We start from the raw sequence: 21,039 nt of genomic DNA on the forward strand, positions 1-21,039 counted from the left end.
AAAACAACAAAAAGCTATACTCAATAGTTTCGTCGCAAATAGTCATGTCCCACTTTTTTTGAATTCGTTCCACTGTGCACCGGTCGTGTAAACCTCATCAGTCACAGGGAGAACCAATCAGCTTCCCTGCAGGTACTCTCTTCTTTATCGAGTGACGGTAAACTGTCAAGTAGAACGAAAAAAAAAAAAGTGAGCCAAGCCGCTTCGTTTAGTGAGCAAAGTTTTTCCGATATTTAGCGGTAGAGTTTAGCAAATTCCAGTCTAAATTGTATTTTAATCGAAAGTCTAGTACCGCGGCCATACGTGGAACGTAAAATATCCCAGTTAGGAGCCGAATTCCCGTGGCGCTGGCTCCTGTGTGTGAGTGAAAATCAAAGATGGCTACCCAGTCCATAAACAAAACCGGCTCCGGATGGCCGAAGCGTACCAGCCAGGGCACGATGAACGACATCAGCAAACCGCAGACCAACCAGTCCATGACGCTGAATAGGACGATCAATTTGTAAGTATCTCTTGTGGGTGGATTTTTGTCGTCGGCAGTCATGATCATTATTTTTGTTTGTTCCGTAGGTATCCGCTGACAAATTACACATTCGGCACAAAAGAACCGTTATTTGAGAAAGATCCCTCCGTACCGGCCCGGTTCCAGCGGATGCGTGATGAGTTTGATAAAATTGGAATGCGACGTTCGGTGGAAGGAGTGCTGCTGGTATGATGCGTTGCTTGGGATTTGCGCCTTTGAAATTTAAATTTAAGTTGATTTATTTTCAATATTTAGGTCCATGAACACGGTCTTCCCCACGTTCTGCTGTTACAGTTGGGAACCACTTTTTTTAAACTACCCGGTGGTGAACTGAGCGCCGGAGAGGACGAAGTCGAAGGACTCAAACGATTACTGACAGAGGTAAGTCGGAATGTTTGAACACTTATTTCCTTTCGTTTTTCTTTTTGAGAAATCCAGGAGATAGTTGTAAGAGAAGATTGTATCAACTATCGCTTAAGATGAAAGTTGTAAGAATATTGTAACTTTCCACTGGAACAAGAGAAGAATGTACGACTAGTTTCTTCGGAAACGATTATACAGAAAATGGTCAGAACTGTTTTGTGAATTGTTACTGTGTAATCCAAATTGTAACTTTTGTCCAGGAAGAAACACAAATCAAGAGAAGATTGTCAATGATTTAGTCATATCTTGTAAGTGGATAATTTTGATGTGATACACGATTTGACTAAATCATTTCTTCAATATTGAACACTGAATTGTTAACATTTCTATTCTTTATTATTGTTCTCCCACGAAAATCAAACGAAACAAATTGTAACTAACCACAACAAACAAACAAAAACAAAATCCTCACAAACAAACCGAACACACCATTCTGTGTATTCTTTCCGTCTCTCTCTATTATTCATAAACTGTGTGAACCCACGAACCTATGTGTTATGTTGTGTATCATCATCGATTAGACTCTAGGCCGGCAGGATGGCGTCAAGCAGGACTGGATCGTCGAGGACACTATCGGCAACTGGTGGCGGCCGAACTTTGAGCCACCGCAGTACCCGTACATTCCGCCGCACATTACGAAGCCGAAGGAGCACAAGCGGCTGTTTCTGGTACAACTGCACGAGAAGGGTAATGTTTTGTATGACATGCTTTTATATAATCCCAGTAAAACTTTAAATTGTAGGAACTATATAAGGCCGTGTACTATTATTTTTTTTTTTTTTTTTTTTTTTTTTTTTTTTTTATTGTTTTGTGTTTCGAGAAGCGATTCACACCGCGTAAGCACCATGTTCTGAACAAAGCAATCGAATTTGTTGAATATTGGAAGGCGAACCAGCCTAAGGCTGAAAGCCTCCTAAATAAAGCTAAATTAATTAATTGAATATTGGCATCTGGGAAAATTGTAGGTAGTTTACTGATACGCACTTTGTTACATGATTTTTGCACGCGTTGTTGTAGTAGGGCGGTACAAGGGTAACTGGTTATTGGGTACAATTTAAGCGGGAAAATGAAACGTTTCGATGATGTTCTAATTACTCTTGCTGGCGGTTTGCGCCTTATTTTTTTTTATTTTGTTCTCTCGTTGCAGGAGCAACATTAGAAAGGGACTTGAGCAGCCTTTGTAATCAAAAGTTTAATAACCCCTTCATCGTGGATTAAAGCTCGCCATACGCAAACGAATAACATTAGCGGGTTCTCCTATCAAATGTGTTGTTGGTTTACGAAGGCATGCTCTGATTCGCGAAGAAAGTGCGAAAGTTTTGTTGACGAAAGCAGTTGAGACCGTTTGTATTGTTGGTCTTGATTGGGTTGTCAAATAGCCCGTGATTGGACTGTTGACGAGCAGATATTTAATTAGGTGTTCATGAATTTCTGGGGGATACAACTAGCATGAGGCCCCAAATTTACATGAATTTAACCTTAGAATTCCTCTTTGGAATATTCTCAAATCTCTTCTTCGATTTCCCTGGGATTTTTTTCTCGAAATTTCCTACAGCACTGCTCAGAATTTCTTTGCAGTGCATCACGGCAGAGATGAAAGCTGAAGACAGATGCAACTCTGTTGAATACCCTCTGCAGTCCGCAAATCGCACCGTATGCTCCATAACTTGTGTGACGTAGAGGCGGTCGGGGTTGAACATTCAGGTCAATTTGCCTTAGGATAGCCTCGCAATCTGTCCGTCCCTCGGCCACGGTTATGGCTCTGCTGGTGTCCCTTCTAGTCCGGAGAAGTTCTAGGTCGATAAGTTGACAACGGCTTTCGCAACTGGGTAATCGAAACGGATCATTCCAAGGCAATCTACGTAGCGCAAAATGAAGAAAGCGACGTTGAACAGATTCGATTCCCGGTGTACCGTTGTTGTAGTTTGGGTTCCAAACCGCTGAACAATACTCAAGCGTCGATCGAACAAGCGAACAATAGAGAGATTTTAGACAGTAGATGTCGGTGAAGTTTTTAGCTATCCTAAAAATGAACCCTAAGCTTCTTGACACCTTATCGACAACATATGCAATGTGTTGCGCTTGAATGATAGCTGCAAATCCAAGATACCCAAGTAAACTTCGTAAATCTTCTCAATGCTGCTCTCTTGTTTGACTTAAACCTACGTAGCTCTCTCGTCTACCAGGGAGGGTGAGAAACTTTGTGGTGAGTTCTTTTCGGGACGTGTCTGTCAAAGACATATGCCAAGACATGTGAAAAGGTTTGCACTGCAGCCTCAACGTCATCCGGATGTTCTGCTGGTCAGCTTCACGGAAGTCATAAGAAACCGCAGCAGGATAATCGTCGAAATCACGCACTAGTTTGTCCTCAACAGTGACAATTAGAGAAGGGTGATGTGGACAAGGAGCCGAGGAAATTAATGGAGCCCTGTCCTGAGTGCTCACGAAGCAGAGGTCCAACCTACGATTATTTTCGTTAACTAAATGGTTAATTTGAGAAAGCGTTGCTGCGCTGTAGTTGTCGAGAAGGCTAATAGCTCCTGCCTGAAATGCAAAGCTATCTGGATCTGGATACAATAACCCGCTATGAGATGGACTCCACGTCTGGCAGATTGAAGTCACCCAAAATGAATATCTCATCAACTGGAGTGGCACTTTCGATAACTGTAAAAACAGACCGACAGTGAGTATCGATGAGTTTATTGTCCCGGTTTCGATCAGGTGGAATGTACAGAACGCATAGAGATAGTGTGCGATCACCCAGATTTATGGCTGTCCAATCCTGCTCCACATAGTTCCATGAATCATTCTCGATGGCCTTTGCCTCCAACCCGCCATGGACAGCTACAAGGACACCTCCACCAGTAGATTTACGGCTTTTGTTGGGATTCCGATCGCAACGAAAGACCTCGTAGTCAGGACCATTACATCAGGAGAATTACATCGTAGCAAAGATCCGATACAGCTAGGCGGTACTCTTCAACGTTAGAATTCATTCCACCGGCGTTTTGGTAGTAGCTTACAGCAAGGAATCGAACGACTGCTCTCCCTGGAAATTACAGATACATCAGGTAATAACTGACCATCATCAAGCCTGATTGAATACTCGCCATAGTGAGTGGGTTGGAATACCCCCTCTCCACATCCGACAGCAGATCCGGAACGACTATGACGAACGAAGGCTGCTGATGGCAGGACTGAGACGGGGAGATTGGGGGCTTCCATGGGGTTTTCTACGGCGCGTTCCGGGTTTCCAGGATTGGGAGTTACAGAGAGAGGCATCATGAAAATGACTAACATAGTCCGAATTGCTGAAAATTTGATCGGCATCAGGCAGTGAATAGTCAATATATTGATTGTACTTGCCTGTAGAAGCAAGCTGGAGGACTCCTGATTCATATCCAGCCACACGTCCAGGACGACGGAAACAGGAGCTTCCAAAGAGCGGTCTATTATGTGTCCCGGAGATGAATTAGGATTGTTCGAACGAACAGTAAAGCGGATGTTGTAAATGAGCAGTATCAGAAGTGCTTCTCAACTGGAACACGGAAGCTGATCAGGAAAATTACTGTAACTAATGTATGCATGCATTCTTGCCTAAAGACGATGGTTGGGAAGACCCCACCACCGAACTCGACCGCTGGTCCCGAACAAAGCTGATGGCAGGAAATAGAACGACTTTGATTCCGTTCCGCCATAGGTAGTTCTGCTGCAGCGGCACTAGGTACTGCAATCCCTGACCGAAGAAATGACTAGTTTGGCGGCGAATGCAAACTGTTAGTAGAGGAGAAGAATGCACCACGGGCGAGAATGCTGCAACAACGCACGAGATTGAATGTGGAGCAATACAGACAAGCACGGAACAGACAAAACTCGATTTTCCGAAGGAAGAAGCGTCGGCAGGAAGACTGAGATCGCGAGGCGATGGAAAATCTGTACCGCGTAAACGACACACGGAAGTTCTACGAGAAGCTAAATAGTTAGCGCAAAGGCTACGTGCCGCAAGCCGATATGTGCAAGGACTTGGACGGTAACCGTCTCACGAACGAGTGTGAGGTGATTGCTAGATAAACATTTCAAAAGGTCCTATCTGCATTGATCGATTCTCTTCATCGACTTTCTCTTTCGTCAATAACTTAGCTGCAAAACCTTTGCCTGTTGTATTTGACGTTTTGGACGCTAGATAAGAACCTCCTTTATCAAACTATGTGGTAGAATTAGCGCGAAATCTGTTTGCATAGCAGTGGTTATGAAAAGAGAAAGTCGATGAAGAGAATCGATCAAAGCAGATAGGACCATTTGAAATGTTCATCGAGATTGAAAGGTTGAAACAGTACTATGACGAGCACCTCAACGGTGAAGCAGCAGAAAACGAAGGTGGCACGGCAACATACCTTGGAGCACGCGCAGAAGACGACAGGCTACCGGCCCCTGATCTTCAAGAAGTTGAGGAGGAGATCGGTCGGCTGAAGAACAACAAAGCAACTGGTGTAGATCAACTACCAAGTGAGCTGTTAAAAGACGGTGGCTAGAGCGCTGCACTGGGTAATTGCCAGGATTTGGGAGGAGGATATATTACCGGAGGAGTGGATGGAAGGTGTCGTATCCCAATCTACAAAAAGGGTGAAAGGTTGGATTGACATCATTTGTTCATCGATTTCAAAACCGTATACGACACAATCGATCGAGATCAGCTATGGCAGATTATGCACGAGAACGGATTTCCGGATAAACTGACTCGATTAGTCAAGGCGACGATGGATCGAGTGATGTGCGTTGTTCGAGTATCGGGGACACTCTCGAGTCCCTTAGAATCTCGAAGGGGGTTACGGCAAGGTGATGGACTTTCGTGTCTGCTATTCAACATCGCGTTAGAAGGTGTGATCAGAAGAGCTGGGATAGAAACGAGTGGCCCGATCTTCAGGAAGTCCATTCAGCTTCTAGGCTTCGCCGATGACATTGAAATCATGGCACGGAACTTTGAGACGATAGCGGAAACGTACATCAGGCTGAAGGCTGAAGCTAGGCGGATTGGACTTGCCATCAACGCATCAAAGACAAAATACATGAAAGGAAAAGGTTCTACGGAAGACAATGTTAGCCTCCCACCCCGAGTTCAGATTGACGGTGACGAAATCGAGGTGGTCGATGAGTTCGTGTATTTGGGGAAATTCAAAGACGCATTATGGCAGGGAATCGTGCTTACGTTGGACTCCGGAGGCCGCTCCGGTCGAATAAAATTCGCCGCCGCACGAAGTTGACTGTCTACAAGATGCTGATTAGACCGGTGGTCCTCTACGGCCACGAGACCTGGACTATGCTCTTGGAGGACCAACGCGCCCTTGGTGTTTTCGAACGGAAGGTGTTGCGTACCATCTACGGTGGAGTGCCGATGGATGACGGAACTTGGAGGAGGCGAATGAACCACGAGTTGCACCAGCTGCTGGGAGAACCATCCATCGTCCACATTGCAAAAATTGGGCGACTACGGTGGGCTGGACACGTTGTAAGAATGCCGCACGACGATCCAGTGAAAATGGTTCTAGAAAGCGACCCAACAGGAACAAGAAGAAGAGGCGCGCAGCGGGCAAGGTGGATTGACCAATTAGAAGGCGACCTGCGGACCCTTCGCAGATTACGAGGCTGGCGAAGTGTGGCCATGGATCGAGTAGAGTGGAGACGACTTCTTCGGACAGCAGAGGACAACAAGGCCTTAGTCTGATTGGTAAGGTAAGTTGATGCGACAGGCAGTGCGGTCTGGTTTACAGCATTCCAATTCACAACGCGGCATCCAATTCTGAATCTGCATACTGGGTCTAGTCCGGAGATGGGAGTTGAGAACTCGGAAGATCCCGGAACAGGAGAGATCGTGATGGTAGGCGTATTCAACCGAGGCATCCACACGTTTTTTGAACCGTCTTCAAATTCACGGAACAAAATTCCTTTCGGCCATGTATCCGATTTAAGAGCAACTTCGCGTAGTTTGGGACTTTGGTCCGACTTTGTACGAGAAGAAGCTCATACGGCTGATATCGGGTCCTTTTTTACTAGCGGCACAACCTTAATCGGATCATCGCACTGTACACAATCGATTGATTTCGATTTACGCTAGGATTTGTACAAGCTCGGTGTATTCAAGGACAGTAATGACCTCGGTAAAGGCATTGTCATCCGTTACTGCTTTAGTACCACCAACAAGTAGCTTGCTGGTGTGCGAGTCATCATCGCGGCGCCGTTTTAATGGCTGTTGACGCATAAGATCGCCGGAACCCAAGTGTGTTGGAGTTGTCAATGCGTCGATAGTTTAGCGATCTGCTGTCCTTGCTTAGCCATTTTCTTCCTAAGCTTAGCGTGTGCAAGTTCCTGTCTCTCGGTGATAGAATTAATCGCACTACCAAACGACGAAAGAGCAGTTTTGAACCGCGCTTCGCGCACTCGTTGAACATCCAAAACAAGTTCGGGCTAGTGCGGACAATATTCAGAAAAGCCTTGTTCAATTTTGTGCCGCACATTTCAGGTGAATAATATTGGTCACAGGCGGAAGTCATGCTGACTCAGTTTCCAAAACTAATTTAGAAACAGCGGTGGAGATGCTGTAATACGCAAGGAGGAGTTGGATTCTGCAGAGCGTCTGGTATCGACAATAACACAACAGTAAACACTACGAGATTTTGGATTAGATAACTTTTCACTGATCCCCGGTAATTTTTTATTAGGGTGACTAGTAAAAAAATGCGGCACTGCCAGCTAAATCCGGCACAATGGTAAACCTAGTCTGTGACTTGCTAGAAGATTTTCAGGATGGATCAAGATGACAGTACTGTCTTATTTGAGGGCTACAGATGATTGGAATTGTGCTTTTTTCGCAACCTGTGCCTCTAGAAAGCTTTTTAGCTGAGGAGGTTATAAGGAAAGGGCTGTAAGTGACTTCGATCGATTCTCTTAATCGACTTTCATTTTTGATAGCCACAGCTTTATAAACAGATTTTCCGCTATTTCTGCCACATAGCGGAAATGGCTCTAATGTTGGCCTAGGGATCTAAGATTGGTCCCGTCGCTAAAAATCTGCTATTTATCAATTTTATATAGATGAACGCGTCATTGGGACGGTACTAATGGCTATTTTTGGTCGCTATTGAAAATTTACTCGATTGCTGAAGCTATGCATGGGCCCAAATTAGGGGCATTTAGGCCGACATTACATCTATTTCCCCTAGTTCGATAAAGGAGATTCTCATCTAGCATCCAGAATGGCACACGAACCAAGGAATGTGTTTGCAGCTGAATTATTAAGGAAAGAGAATCGAGCAAAGTCACTTACACCCCTTTCCTTCTAACCTCCTTAATTGAATTGTTTAGTGGTATTGAGGTAAATACATATTCGTTATCTGCATTAAAAAATGGAACCGAAATCCAAAATTTCATCAATTTTGGTACACTGGAACTATTTTAAATAAGTACGATTACATTAGCAAAAATCACCATTTTAGTGCCCCTTGGTGGGACTTTGTATGGGAGCAAGCTGTCAACGAATAGATTTAGTGTCATCGATCAAAAATTTAAATACTGATTTAAAAATCGAGATGAATGTCTGCGGGATCGATAAAAATATCGTTGTGCTCAGAAAGTGAAGCTCTATCAGATGACGTATACAAATCGGTATATTTTTTCGAAGCTAAACAACTTAATTAACAACTATGGAAAAACTCAAACAACATAGAAAAGTAGCTCTTTCCTTCCTAGAAAATTTAACCTTGTTTTTAGATGCAAAATATGTTACTGAAAGAAGTGCTAGAGCATAAGATACTCCATACAGTCCAAAATTATCAACTCCTTTAAAACATTTTTTTGGTTTAAAAGCAATAGTATTTTAATTGCTATTCAATAGTGGCTCACTTGAATTCTGAGCACACAAATAAGCTTAAATAAGTACCTACTTGTTAATGGTAGATTAACAAACATGAAACGGACCGAAAAGTAGTGGATCACCTGTTCTACCATGGAAAGGAGAGTGTAGGCATTCGTTTCCGCTAATGAAAAAAAATCTTACAAGGGCGACTTAATTACTTTAATCATTCGTACAGTTTCACACAGGTAGGGAGGGAAGGGGCATAAGTAGCATACGGAGTGATTTGAGCATCCCCTTTTTGTCTAATATAGAACATTATTTGAGAAAAAAAAATACTACACAGAAAGAGAGAACAGCCCATAATGCACCCCTGGGTTAAAATGCCCACTTATAGAAAAACAGTAATAACTTTTCCTCAGATGCATTTTACGGGTAACGGATTGTGTTTGTTTTCAACTGGAGGTTTCACAAATAATTCTTCATCATAAAATCATATATTGACATACTGATTCCTTTAATAATAGCATTTTGTGCAATTGACACAGTTGTTAAAATCGTCGACTACAAATTAAGCTTTTATCGCATTTATCGCAAAAAAAATAACGCATTCACTTTTCGTATATTTTTTAGATGTTTTACTTCAGGAATCACAGCTTAACACTCTATTGAGACCTTATTTCTGATGTAACATAAAGGAATAATCATTTGAAATACCTCATCCCATTGCATTATCTACTTGCAGGGGTTATATGGTTTGCCTACCATGCGGTGCATTTTACCCCAATGTTGTAATGCATATTGCACCATGAATCAGGCGTTTTGCCCCGCTATCATTTTGGAACCAATTTATAAAATACATACCTTGAAAATCATGATAATTCATCGTTTTGTAGTACGAAATCACTTGATCTTCGTAGAAAACATACTTTCTTCTTGATTTTAGCTTCCACACGCCAGCAATTGACGATTTTGCTTAAACGGCGCGTTTTGCACCATCCTGCCCTACACGGAGAACAAATTCGTTAAGTTAAGATAACAATCCTAATAGTTACTTTCACATGGAAAAATATTGTTATTTGAAAGAAACCTATAGTTATTTCAACATTAATTCGACCGTCAACCCAATCATATCTACCTAATAGATTCAACTGTTCATCTTATACTCAATTCAACTATAACTTTGATCAATTATAACAACCGCCAAATGTAATTTATTTATATACTTTGGTTTCAAGTGATCATCATAAATCCACACACTTTTAACTTGTGATGCGTAGAGCAGGCGATAAGATAGCTGGCTCTCACGCAGATGAACACGGTTCAAATCTAAGATGAATGTTCTTAGTCACTTTTTTTTATGATTTTGCAGTTGTGTTTTTGAGATCGATAAAGAAGCAAAACAAACTTCCTTGATATGTCGATAATGAAGAGCAGTTCGTTTAATAAACATTGTAAAATGTTGCTTTCCTAACAATAGTTTTCTTGAATCAACTAAAGCATAGTTGTATTTTGGAGTTTGACGTTTGTTCATCTACTGAAAAATATAGTTGAGCCAACCGAGGAGCCAACTATGGACTATAGTTGTTGCCCTCTATATATAGTCAAATCAACTATAGTTTCGGGTTATCTCTAAAACAATTGAACAAGATAGTTATTTTGACCGGAAAAATAATTGTGTCTGCTATAATTTGTTCTCCGTGTACGCTAATGCAAACAAGCAATATTCAAAATATAAGAATGATTCTCGTCTTTTCAACTAATAACTTTAATTGTTTTCCACTGTTCGTGTAACTATTTTTTTGGATTTCTCGATGAACATTTCAAACGGTCCTATCTGCTTTGATCGATTCTCTTCATCGACTTTCTCTTTTCATAACCACTGCTATGCAAACAGATTTCGCGCTAATTCTACCATCTAGTTTGATCAAGAAGGTTCTTTTCTAGCGTCCAAAACGTCAAATACAACAGGGAAAGGTTTTGCAGCTGAGTTATTGACGAAAAAGAAAGTCGATGAAGAGAATCGATCAAAGCAGATAGGACCATTTGAAATATTCATCGAGATTTTGGTATTTAATTTCTTACAAGGGACCATCCATGAATGACGTAGCTTATTTTTGATCAATTTTAGATCACCCTTCCCTCTCGTAGCATATTTTGCTAAACCTAATAGATGACCGGTCACATCATTTTAATCCCCCCCTCCCCTCAAATACTACGTCATTTATGCATCCAAACAATTAATATTTAGTTGTTGATCATCCTGGGGCTTAGGGTTAACTACCCCATTTCCGGCCTATTAAGCACAACCCGCACTTAGTATTTCTTAAACTAGCGCAGTTTAGCACCAAACGGAATGTTATTATTACTGATGGCTTCCAAATTTATTTATCTTTCCGTACGTACCTTAAGATTTGATAAAGAGAAACCAATCGTTGAGATATTGTTAAAAGTCTAACGCCAAACTCGGCCTAACGCATTGTAACGCCATTGAAACGCCAATAAGTTCACTTCGGCCTATCGGATGAAGATAAAAATCGTTTCGGTCGGAGCGCTTCTTTTGTTTATGGGAATAATGGGTGCAAACCTTCATATCACGCGTTCTCATTGACTTCTTTCCTAGCTTATAAGCTAAAGTATCGTACCAAACGCACAATTGACTTGTTAACTTTGATGTTTTCTGCTCGACCCAAAATGGGCGATTAGGCCATAGTAGTTCTCTACCCTATTACGGATGTCACTTCACGGTGAAAACTTGTCACTTGTCGTCACGGTGAAGTGATTCCCATTTGATTTGTACGGCAACCACGGCTCTTATTCTGAGTATCACTTCCTTATCACCGTGATACCCGTAATAAGGCCCCCTGTGACGAACAGTATTTCGTATGTATTTTACGTATAATGAGTTAAGTATAATTGTTCTAGACGGGGCGAAATGGGCACATAAAAAAATAGTCCAGAGATGGAAGAAAGGGTGGCTACAATAATGGCAATTGCAACCATTGTGTTTTTTCATAAGAATTTAATCTTTATCTTTTTTTTGTAGTCTAAAACAAAACGATTCTTCCATCCTTATAGGTTTATGAATTGTTTACTTATCATTAGAGCACATACAATATTAAAAAGTACCACCTCTATTCGTTTTTGCAGTTATGCTCATTATGCCCCCGGGGGTGCTCAACACACCACGTATCTCTAAAATATGTGAACATTGTCAACCAATATGAATAAAGGAATTTTTGAATGTCCAAATCAACTTATTTCACACATTTAATCATCAGATCAGCAACGAAAAGCATCATATAGAAACCTAAAATATTAAATGTTATTTATTAAGTCTCAAAAAAAATGTGTATATTGCTTAAGGTGCTCATTATGCCCTTCCCCCTCCCCCGCCTAGTCAGGTATTAAATTAGGTAAGTCGAAGCTATGCGAATGTTCAGAATATGGTGCTGGCGCGGTGTTTAAAAAGTAGTAGAATAATATTTTATTTGATGTCAAGGGGAAACGTTCACGCAACCAATTGTTTTGCCACATTTTGCTGTTCTATTTATTTCTAATTTTGTAAATTGGTACGGCAGAACGTTTCCGCTTTATTGTTCAGGGAATACTCCAATCAAATGACAGTTTCGATAAAGTTGTTTTTTTTTTAATTAAAAAAAAGCTATCAACTTATTCACATTTAAATTGAATTGTTATCTTATCTCAATCAGAACTCAGAAAAAAACTGTTTAGAATCTTTATGGTTAGGAATGAAACTATTGAAATTCACCTACTTAGAAACTGATTTGTAATTCGAAAGTCCTGTCGAAGCTAGCCGATTGTAAAGCTTTTCCTTCAATTTATGTTTTTTTATCGACAAAGCAAACTTCTTCCGTCGTTTGTCGCATTCTAGATCTCTTTTGTCAATAAGTAGATTTTATTGAAAAAGCATTAGAAGAGAACTGTAACTGGAATGTAACAAGAATTTTCGTTCTTGATTGTATCGGCACATATTGTACCTGACTTATACTAAATTGAGAAAAGTAATTGTGTAATAAGAATGTATACTCAAGCTAGGATATAATAAATTTACGTTCTTCTATATTTTATACGACTGTGATTATAAAACGATAATCATGGGAGCAGCCAAATTTGTACCCATCTTTTTGTAAATCGTTGTAAGAAATTTTCTACCAAATTGTACTTTCATGTAGCTTTTATAGAGAAAGCCTGTACAACAAGTGTAGGTAATAATAGCATCGCTCAAAAGGAAAGAACGCCCCTTTTTCTTTAGGATTTAGATTGATAAGAATGGTTCACTGAGTCTCAGTTTTTGTCCTTCATTACAGGGATACTAATCTCCTTTATAATTTCCCCTAACAGCGCTATTTGCCGTACCCAAGAACTACAAGCTAGTGGCAGCTCCGCTGTTTGAGCTCTATGACAACTCGCAAGGATATGGACCGATAATATCCTCCCTGCCGCAGGCTCTGTGCCGGTAAGTTGGTTATTTCCTAATCGCCTTTTCAGCTGATTAACTACTTCGACACTTATTTCGCCCCAACAGGTTCAACTTCATCTACATGTAAGGTGCTGCGAAGCAGCCGAGAGGCAGATGAGATCTTTTGGAAACCTGGATTGATTCTCACGGCTAAAACAGATCTCCCTCTTTCCCAATGCGCCCCGTCGAAGGGTAGCTACTTCCGGGATGTGTAACGAAGGTGGGATCCATCTCTAGTGTATGCGTGTGTTGACAGTGTTAGTAGTAGTGCTGAATGATGCGTTGATTTTTAAGTAATAGAACCAGAACAATCTTTCACCCGATTGGTCAACGCTGCCGGTATATTGGACAAACAGCGTTTGATAGTACGATCATAAATTAAAGTCAAGAGGAATTGTACGTCTAGCGGGATCGATTGTTTTTTTTTTGGTCGGAACGAAACGTATAGAGAAAACATTGATGGGTCAGGGTGAGCAGTGGAACGGGATATTGATAATATGATTTTGGACCTTGACAACACAGTCATTTAAGGGGAAGCTCACCGGCCCAAAAATAAAAAAATATTTTCGGTACGTTTTTATTTTTCTAAAAATATTGGGAAAAATTATCAAAAATCCAAGAAAATCAGTTTCTTCCTTAGATTTTTGTCAAAAATTACATGCAAAAAAAAAAAATTTTCTATCCCATCATGAAAAAAAATTGGACTCAGAAAAACCGAAAAGTTGATGTTTTGTGGTTTTTTGAGTCCAACTTTATGCCATAATGACTTATAAAACATGTTTTTGCACGTGAATTTCTTTAAAAAATTAGAAAAAATGTGATTTTTTTAGATTTTTGATACTTTTTTTTCAATATTTTTAGAAAAATCAAAACGTAATTTTTTTTTCGGAGCGGTCTGCTTCCCCTTAAAGAAATCACCAAGGTATTTAAGAGAAAATTTCCCAGGGAGTTTAAGGAAGAACTCGATTACGAGAGTTCTGAACTAGAACTCCAAGTCAAATGTGTGAGTTTAGAGTATTTTTTAGTAGCTCAGTGAACAGTTCCAGGACGATTGTGAAGAGGATTCCAGGATTCGTGAAAAATACCAAGGGAATCGAATTTTGAGAGTGTCATCCAAAAGAAATTCTGCGAAAATTTTTAAGGAAATTCCGAGGAGTGCATCTAAAAAAAATTAGATAATTTTAAGGAGAATTCAAAGTGAATTTTCCGAAGAATTTACGGGAGATCTCGGACATAGTTCTGGGCAAAACTTCCAAGACAATTATAGACGGGAAAATTCATCCTACACGATACGATGGTGTTTTTGGTTTGCATTGGCGAGCTTAAGTTTACGGGAAAAGGGTATTACCGAGAAAACCGGAACGACAACTGGGAATCGAAAACAGCCGGGAAATAACCTCGAATTTGATTTGATCCTTAAATATGATTGTTGTTGCCTAGTTGCCTTTATTAATTGAATTCTGTTAAGAAAAAGTTCGGCATATTGAATATTTCTTCAAACTCGAAATTCTTAACTTTCCCTTAGTATTAGATACCAAAAATTAAGTCTGAGATCTAAACAATGTTTGCAATGTCCCAGAGTTTCATGCATTTGTCAAGAAAAAGACTTTGTCATTTCTATATAGAGTTCTTCTTCTTCTTTTCCTTTATTATAGAGCCGATATTCATTGTTTAGATAACAAAATTACTTAAAACTAACTAAGCGTGGACCGATTACTCCAGGCTATCTCGAGGTTAGGGGTAACAAACTGTAACAAATGGATGGCAGGGTAGGGATTGAAAACAAGGTTTGGAGAGCAATGTATTCTTGATCTCGAACTAAGCGACATACTGATGAAAAAGACAAACATTGGGGTGCACCGATGGGCAGGTAACAACTTGGGAGAACACAAGATGGCACTAACTACTGAATCCTCAGATCTATCTGTTTTAAAAACACATACATTAAATTCAAATAATCGGAATCTCAGCTAGCCAAGACATCTCTAACGGATATCGCGGGTTGTTTTGCTCGGGCCCTGAGGGATGTGGATAACTCAGATCTGACGGTGTAAGGAACATGCTCGATATCATGATAACCACTGTCACACGCACATGAATTGCTGCCTGAGAGCCCTATTCGATAGAAATGCGAGTCTAACGAACAGTGATTGGACATAAGCCTTGACATAAAGCGTATAAAGCCGCGGCTCATGTCCAACCCTTTGAACCATGGTTTGTTCGACACCTGTGGGAGAATAGAATCTTCTCAAATCACCATCATTCCATTTTTGTTGCCAACTGATGAGGACTTGCTGACGAGCAATGGAGAAAAATTCGTTGAAGGCAATTTGTCGTTCAAAAATATCGCCTTCCATAGCGCCCACCTTGGCCTACGAGTCCGCTTTCTCATTACCCGGAATTGAGCAATGAGATGGGACCCAAGCTAAGGTGATAGTATAGATCGTATTTCAGGCAGGAAATACGAGGAGTGCTTCATCGGCTTCGTTGAACGACTAGCCTCCGATGAGACTATCCGTAAAAATGAAATAATTATCAGAAGGTAGTGAGGCAATTCGCTCTACTGTGTAAAACATGGCTGTGAGTTCCGTAACGTATACGGAGCATGGTTTTTGCAGTTTATAGGAGGCGCTATGAAATTGATTAAATACACCAAATCCAGTGGAAGCATTTATGGTTGACCCATCTGTGGAAAAACTTTTATTGTTAAGCCTGCGGGTTGTTCTTTCGTTTGTCATGTCATTTAGAAGCCTGGCGTTGTTCGTCCGTTGTCGTGTCATTGTTCGTTGCGGGGTTCTACGTAGATAGATAATAGCCGGTGTCTTTAAGGAAGTCGAGAAGTGATCTTTCCCTGTCTGGGTCATTGGATAATGCGTCTCTGACGCTGAGACCGATACCGTATTGGTCTCGGAAGATTTGATGTGCAGGACAATTTATTATGAGATGCTCAACTGACATTTTGGTTGAGCACCCATGGAGTTCCAAGGTTGTTTGTGAAATCCATACAGATAGAGTTGGAATTAGGGCGTAACAGCCGTTGTAAACAATGACTTCTCTAGTTGCTTTCTAGGACTTCAAGGCATGCCTACACAAACCAATATATTCATCGAGTAGGGGAAGACATCCCCTACTCGATGGTGATGTCGATTTTGAGAAATCATCGAGAGAAGTCATTTTTCACAAAAGCTGTTCCGTTCTAATTCCAGCTCTATCTAGAATTGTTCTAAATAATTGCAGCGAGAATCCTACCAAAAATATCAAGCCTCAGGCACTTGAGTTTTGATGAACTTCGATATCTCAAAAGTTTTAATAAATTTGTAACTTTTAAAATCATAGAATACTTTTTCATTCCCACGGAGATGAACTAGCCTACGGCTAAAAATCTCCTAAATAAAGAAAAAATAAAAATTCATTCCTTACTTCGGCATTCTCGTAATTTCTTAAATTCTGAAGTTTCTTATGTAGTCAGTATTCTCAGGATGCTCCTGGAATTCATCCGAGGTTTCCCAAAGTATTGTCCCAAAATTATCTTGGAGGTCCCATCAGAATTAATTCTCAGTATTCTCTTGAAACTCTCCTTAAAATCATTTGACAGAACAACTTAGAATGTCCTTGAAATTATTCTGAGGAATCCATTCCCTTAGAATTCTTCTCGAAATTCTCTTAGAACATTCTTCTAAATCTTCCTGGAACGCTACTCAGAATTCTTTAAAAATATGCTCAAAAATCTCTTTGCATTGTTCTAGACTTCTCTGGAATTCTCCTCACAATCCCCGTAAAAGTCTCTTCAGATTTACCTTGGAATTTACCTTTATTTCTCCTTACAATTTTCTTGAAATACTTCTCAAAATTACCTGGAGCTTCTCCTCAGATTTTTTTTAGAATTACCTCTAGAATATCCTCTGAAATCTAAAAATAAAAAATAAATTGAAAATCTGGTCTAGTCTTAAAATCTTAAAATTTTCTGAGATTCAATGTTATTCATTGGATCTTTTTTTTTAATTTAATTTCCAAGTTCAATTTATCATTCGGTCCAATGACCGGCTGGGTTGGTCGAAGAAAATTACATGTACACCCCTATTCTGCATTTCGTGCGAAACGAAATTCTCTTACAAAAAAAAAAATTTTTTTGTATAGGAATATCATTTTGAACGAAATACAGAATAGGGGTGGTAATCTAGAGAAATTTCTAAATTCCGATACTCTTAAAAACTATTAAAATTTCGGTCTTATGTCTTACTAATTTATTTAAATTATGGGACCATATTTGACAATTTGATGCAATCTTGGTGCCTTTTGGAGTACACATTCCTTTTTATTATAGGGGAAAGTGGGGCAGTTTGGCCACCTTAAGAAAATCATCACTAATCATACAAAATTTAATTGAAAATTCAAATGATGTTTAACCAAATGGATAGTTTCAAGCCCTATTTACATTCATGAATACAAATTGAATATTAAAAGTAAAATTTGGAATCTTATACAAGAAGATTTAAAAATTTTCGTTTAGTAACCGAAATTAAACCATTGGGGAAAAATGAGCACCCTGTTTAGGTGGTATGAGCGACCTTATAAACAACGGGTAAGAATATTATGTTCTCTTGAGGCTTTATGAAGGGTCAACAATGAACAGTTTTCGAATAAAAAGATTTAACAGAAACATTTATTTTCTGTAGAATAAATTAAATTTCAGAAGTGCTTTCTATTTAAGGCTATATTTTTTCAGTCTGATTTTTTTATCAAAGCAGCTGTTTCAAAACGTGTTTTCATAAAATACAGTCGTATTCATGAAAAGAATAATGCAAAATTGAAGAATTTAAGTTGAAACATCAGTGTTAAGAAAATCTTTATTGTTTACTGTCTGAGTGTGCCCGGCCTTGGTAGGGAATCAATATAAGCTTGAGTTTATGCGCCAATAAAAAAAAGAAGCATGCTATATTGTACGTAGCCCCCCTCTTATCTAAGGGGCTACCCTCTATGACATCCACTTGCCAAATTTGGTTCCATTTGCTTGATTAGTTCTCGAGTTATGCAGAAATTTCTGTTTAATTTGTATAAGAGCCCCCCTACAGAGGGGGAGGGGTCTCGAATCATCATAAGATCCTTTCCCTACCCCAAAAACCTCTGCATACAAATTTTCACGCCGATCGGTTCAGTAGTTTCCGAGTCTATAAGGGTCAGACAGACAGACAGAAATTCATTTTTATCACCCACTAGCTGAGTGTGCCCGGTCTTGCTCGGGATTCAATATTAGCTTGAGTTTATGCGCCGATTTAAAAAAAAGCAAGCTATATTGTACGTAGCCCCCTCCTCCTATTATCTTAGGGGCTACCCCCTATGATTATCTCCTTATACCCCCACACTCGCCCCCACATGCCTAATTTGGTTCCATTTGCTTGATTAGTTCTCGAGTTATGCAGAAATTTCTGTTTCATTTGTATGGAAGCCCCCCCCCTTACAGAAGGGGGAGGGGTCTCGAACCATCATAAGAACCTTCCACGGCCCCAAAAACCCCTGTATACAAATTTTCACGCCAATCGGTTCAGTAGTTTCCGAGTCTATAAGGGTCAGACAGACAGACAGACAGACAGACAGACAGAAATTCATTTATATAAATATATATAGATATTCTTGTTTTCGTTCGAACCGTATTTTCCATACAAAAAAAAAGTTTTTTGTATGGAAAATACGGTTCAAACGAAAACAAGAATATGGGTGTATATAGATAGATTAAAATCTAGAAAAAGATCGTGTCATATAAGAAACCAGTGACCATTTATAAAGCTGCTGAAGGGATATCAACGATAAGTTATAGGAAACTACTGATAGACCTTATTTTCTGATTCAGAAATTTTATAACAGTTTTGAGATTTTGAGCTAGTCTAACATTTTCCGAATATTTGCTGTAGAGAAAAGTATTTTGTTAGACCTTTTCATTTAGATAGTTTAGCGACCGATAGAAGGCTTTCGGGGAAAAGGCGTTCGGTAAAATGACATTCGGCCAAATTTTCCATAGTAATTTTTTTTCGCCCCTCCCTAGCTTGAAACCTGGCCACGCCCTTGAGTTGAAGTACACACTTAGTTGTTACTACCGAGCTCGGCAAAAATAACTTTCACTGAGATTTCAGCAAAAGTGACATTTGACTGCTGAGTCTCGGATAATGAATCTTAGCAAACAGATGAAATGTTTGCTCAGCAGTGAAACTTTTTTTTTGCCAAGATTTGCACAGCCGAGCTCGATTGAAAAAAAAAACTAAGTATGTAGGTTTCAAGCATTTAGCCTGCAACAGATTTTTTATAAAATATGTTCAATAAGTTGATTTTTAAGCCCAATTAGCCATATTGCCCCGCTTTCCCCTAAGTAGCTATTGATATGAAACCGAGAAAACTAACGGGTAACCGGAGAAAAACCAGAAATTTATGTTCCTAAATTCAGTGGCCATCCTGTCATTATTTGGTTAACAAAAGCTGTTAGATCCTTTTCAATTGTAAGTTGAGATCCTAATAAAAATGTTATGGTTAATTTGCTTAACGACGTGTTCGGGGCATCATCCAAACCATTTGTGGAATTGTTCAATCATTTGGGTTACCGTTCGTTTATGGTTATTTTTTATTAGGGGAATTCTGAGGTCAACTGAATGGAAATTCAACGGCGAATTCAAGTAAATTAAAAAAAAAACTTCAACGAATTTCAAGAAGTTTTTGGAGTGTTCTGCCGAATTTCTGGACTGTTGTAAAGAAGTTTTCAATAGACTCCCAAAGAAAATTTAAAATTTATTTTAGAAGGATACTGAAAAAAAAACTCTTAAAGGGAAATGATTATAAATGAAACGCTTGAAAGCAATCTACTAAACCTAACAAAGTTTTGGTCAAAGTTTCATACTCAAAATGTGAAGACTTCGAACGTGTCGTCAGTTCAAGATCCAGTAAACATGTTACTGTCGTTGTAATTACCCATTTAACCTAGTGATCTTTTCAGTTCAACTGCATTCGGTTGTATGCTTAATTTAAATGTATATGCAATGCACAACCACATAAAATTTCCAAAATTCCGGGAATTTGCTAGTCGGAGATTTGCTGCTCACCATGATTGGGTAATCGGTCTAACGAATTGATCTACTAATTTTGCGTCAGGCATAAACAATTGACAAGTTTATTACAATCTACATGCTATGCAAGTAAAGTTCCTCTGCCGCACAGGTACAGTACTCGTCCATATACTCGTACAGCGTGGGTGTACTGATTCTCGCCTCTTTCACGGTTCGGTTTCCACCGTCGATGCTGCAGCACGCATAGCTGGTCGATTCATTGCACCGGCAGTAGCATAGATTCCTTTCGCAACGTGGTTTCAACAGTCCAGCTCTCAGCTCTTCGTCCAACTTCAAGCGTGTCCTCAACAAACTGCACGTATTCTGACTCAAGCGAACGGACAATGCGTCCATCAGCTCTCCGTGGCTTAACGCGCGATTCTGCCTGAGCGCTTCCTTCAGAACATAGATGTAGTTCCTCGCCAAACGCAGCGTTTCAATCTTGGACAGCTTCTGCGGTACCGTGTGGTCACACTTGACGGATGTGTTGAATAGCTGCGGCAATAGGACGCACCGACGTAGACGATCCAATGCGTCGTTCAGGCCATGCATCCGATTCCGTTCCCGTTGGTTGGCCTTGGATCGCTTGGTAGCTTCCTTAGCCGAGGAAGACCTTCTGGACGTTGTGGTACTCGATTGATAGGTCTTCATGGTTGAACTGAATCCATCTATCGGG

At 40.0% G+C, this 21,039-nt stretch overlaps 2 protein-coding genes across 2 annotated transcripts; one reads left to right on the forward strand and one right to left on the reverse strand.

Moving 5' to 3' along the window:
- The first annotated feature begins 347 nt into the window (after nt 1–347).
- Nucleotides 348–13,680, forward strand: Cpsf5 (cleavage and polyadenylation specificity factor subunit 5). The gene is made up of 6 exons (XM_065217322.1): nt 348–502; nt 571–709; nt 779–904; nt 1,468–1,633; nt 13,158–13,272; nt 13,342–13,680. The coding sequence occupies exons 1-6, from the start codon at nt 378–380 to the stop codon at nt 13,361–13,363; spliced, it is 693 nt and encodes a 230-aa protein (XP_065073394.1). The 5' UTR covers nt 348–377; the 3' UTR covers nt 13,364–13,680.
- A 6,758-nt stretch (nt 13,681–20,438) lies between these two features.
- LOC135697572 (neurogenic differentiation factor 1-like) lies at nt 20,439–21,014 on the reverse strand. The gene has a single exon (XM_065217352.1). The coding sequence runs from the start codon at nt 21,012–21,014 to the stop codon at nt 20,439–20,441; it is 576 nt and encodes a 191-aa protein (XP_065073424.1).
- Nucleotides 21,015–21,039: the final 25 nt, after the last annotated feature.

Source organism: Ochlerotatus camptorhynchus, unplaced genomic scaffold (genome assembly GCF_037179485.1).
Source record: "Ochlerotatus camptorhynchus isolate MF236.1 unplaced genomic scaffold, CSIRO-AGI_Acam_v1.1 ptg000074l, whole genome shotgun sequence".
Classification (NCBI taxonomy): Eukaryota; Metazoa; Arthropoda; class Insecta; order Diptera; family Culicidae; genus Ochlerotatus; species Ochlerotatus camptorhynchus.

Bases quoted from the DNA above. Each gene is read 5' to 3' on its own strand.
- Cpsf5 (XM_065217322.1), top strand. From the start codon at position 378: ATGGCTACCCAGTCCATAAACAAAACCGGCTCCGGATGGCCGAAGCGT. The intron at 1,634-13,157 runs GTAATGTTTTGT...TTCCCCTAACAG, and splicing joins GGTACAACTGCACGAGAAGG to CGCTATTTGCCGTACCCAAG. The intron at 13,273-13,341 runs GTAAGTTGGTTA...TCGCCCCAACAG, and splicing joins CTGCCGCAGGCTCTGTGCCG to GTTCAACTTCATCTACATGT.
- LOC135697572 (XM_065217352.1), bottom strand. From the start codon at position 21,014: ATGAAGACCTATCAATCGAGTACCACAACGTCCAGAAGGTCTTCCTCG.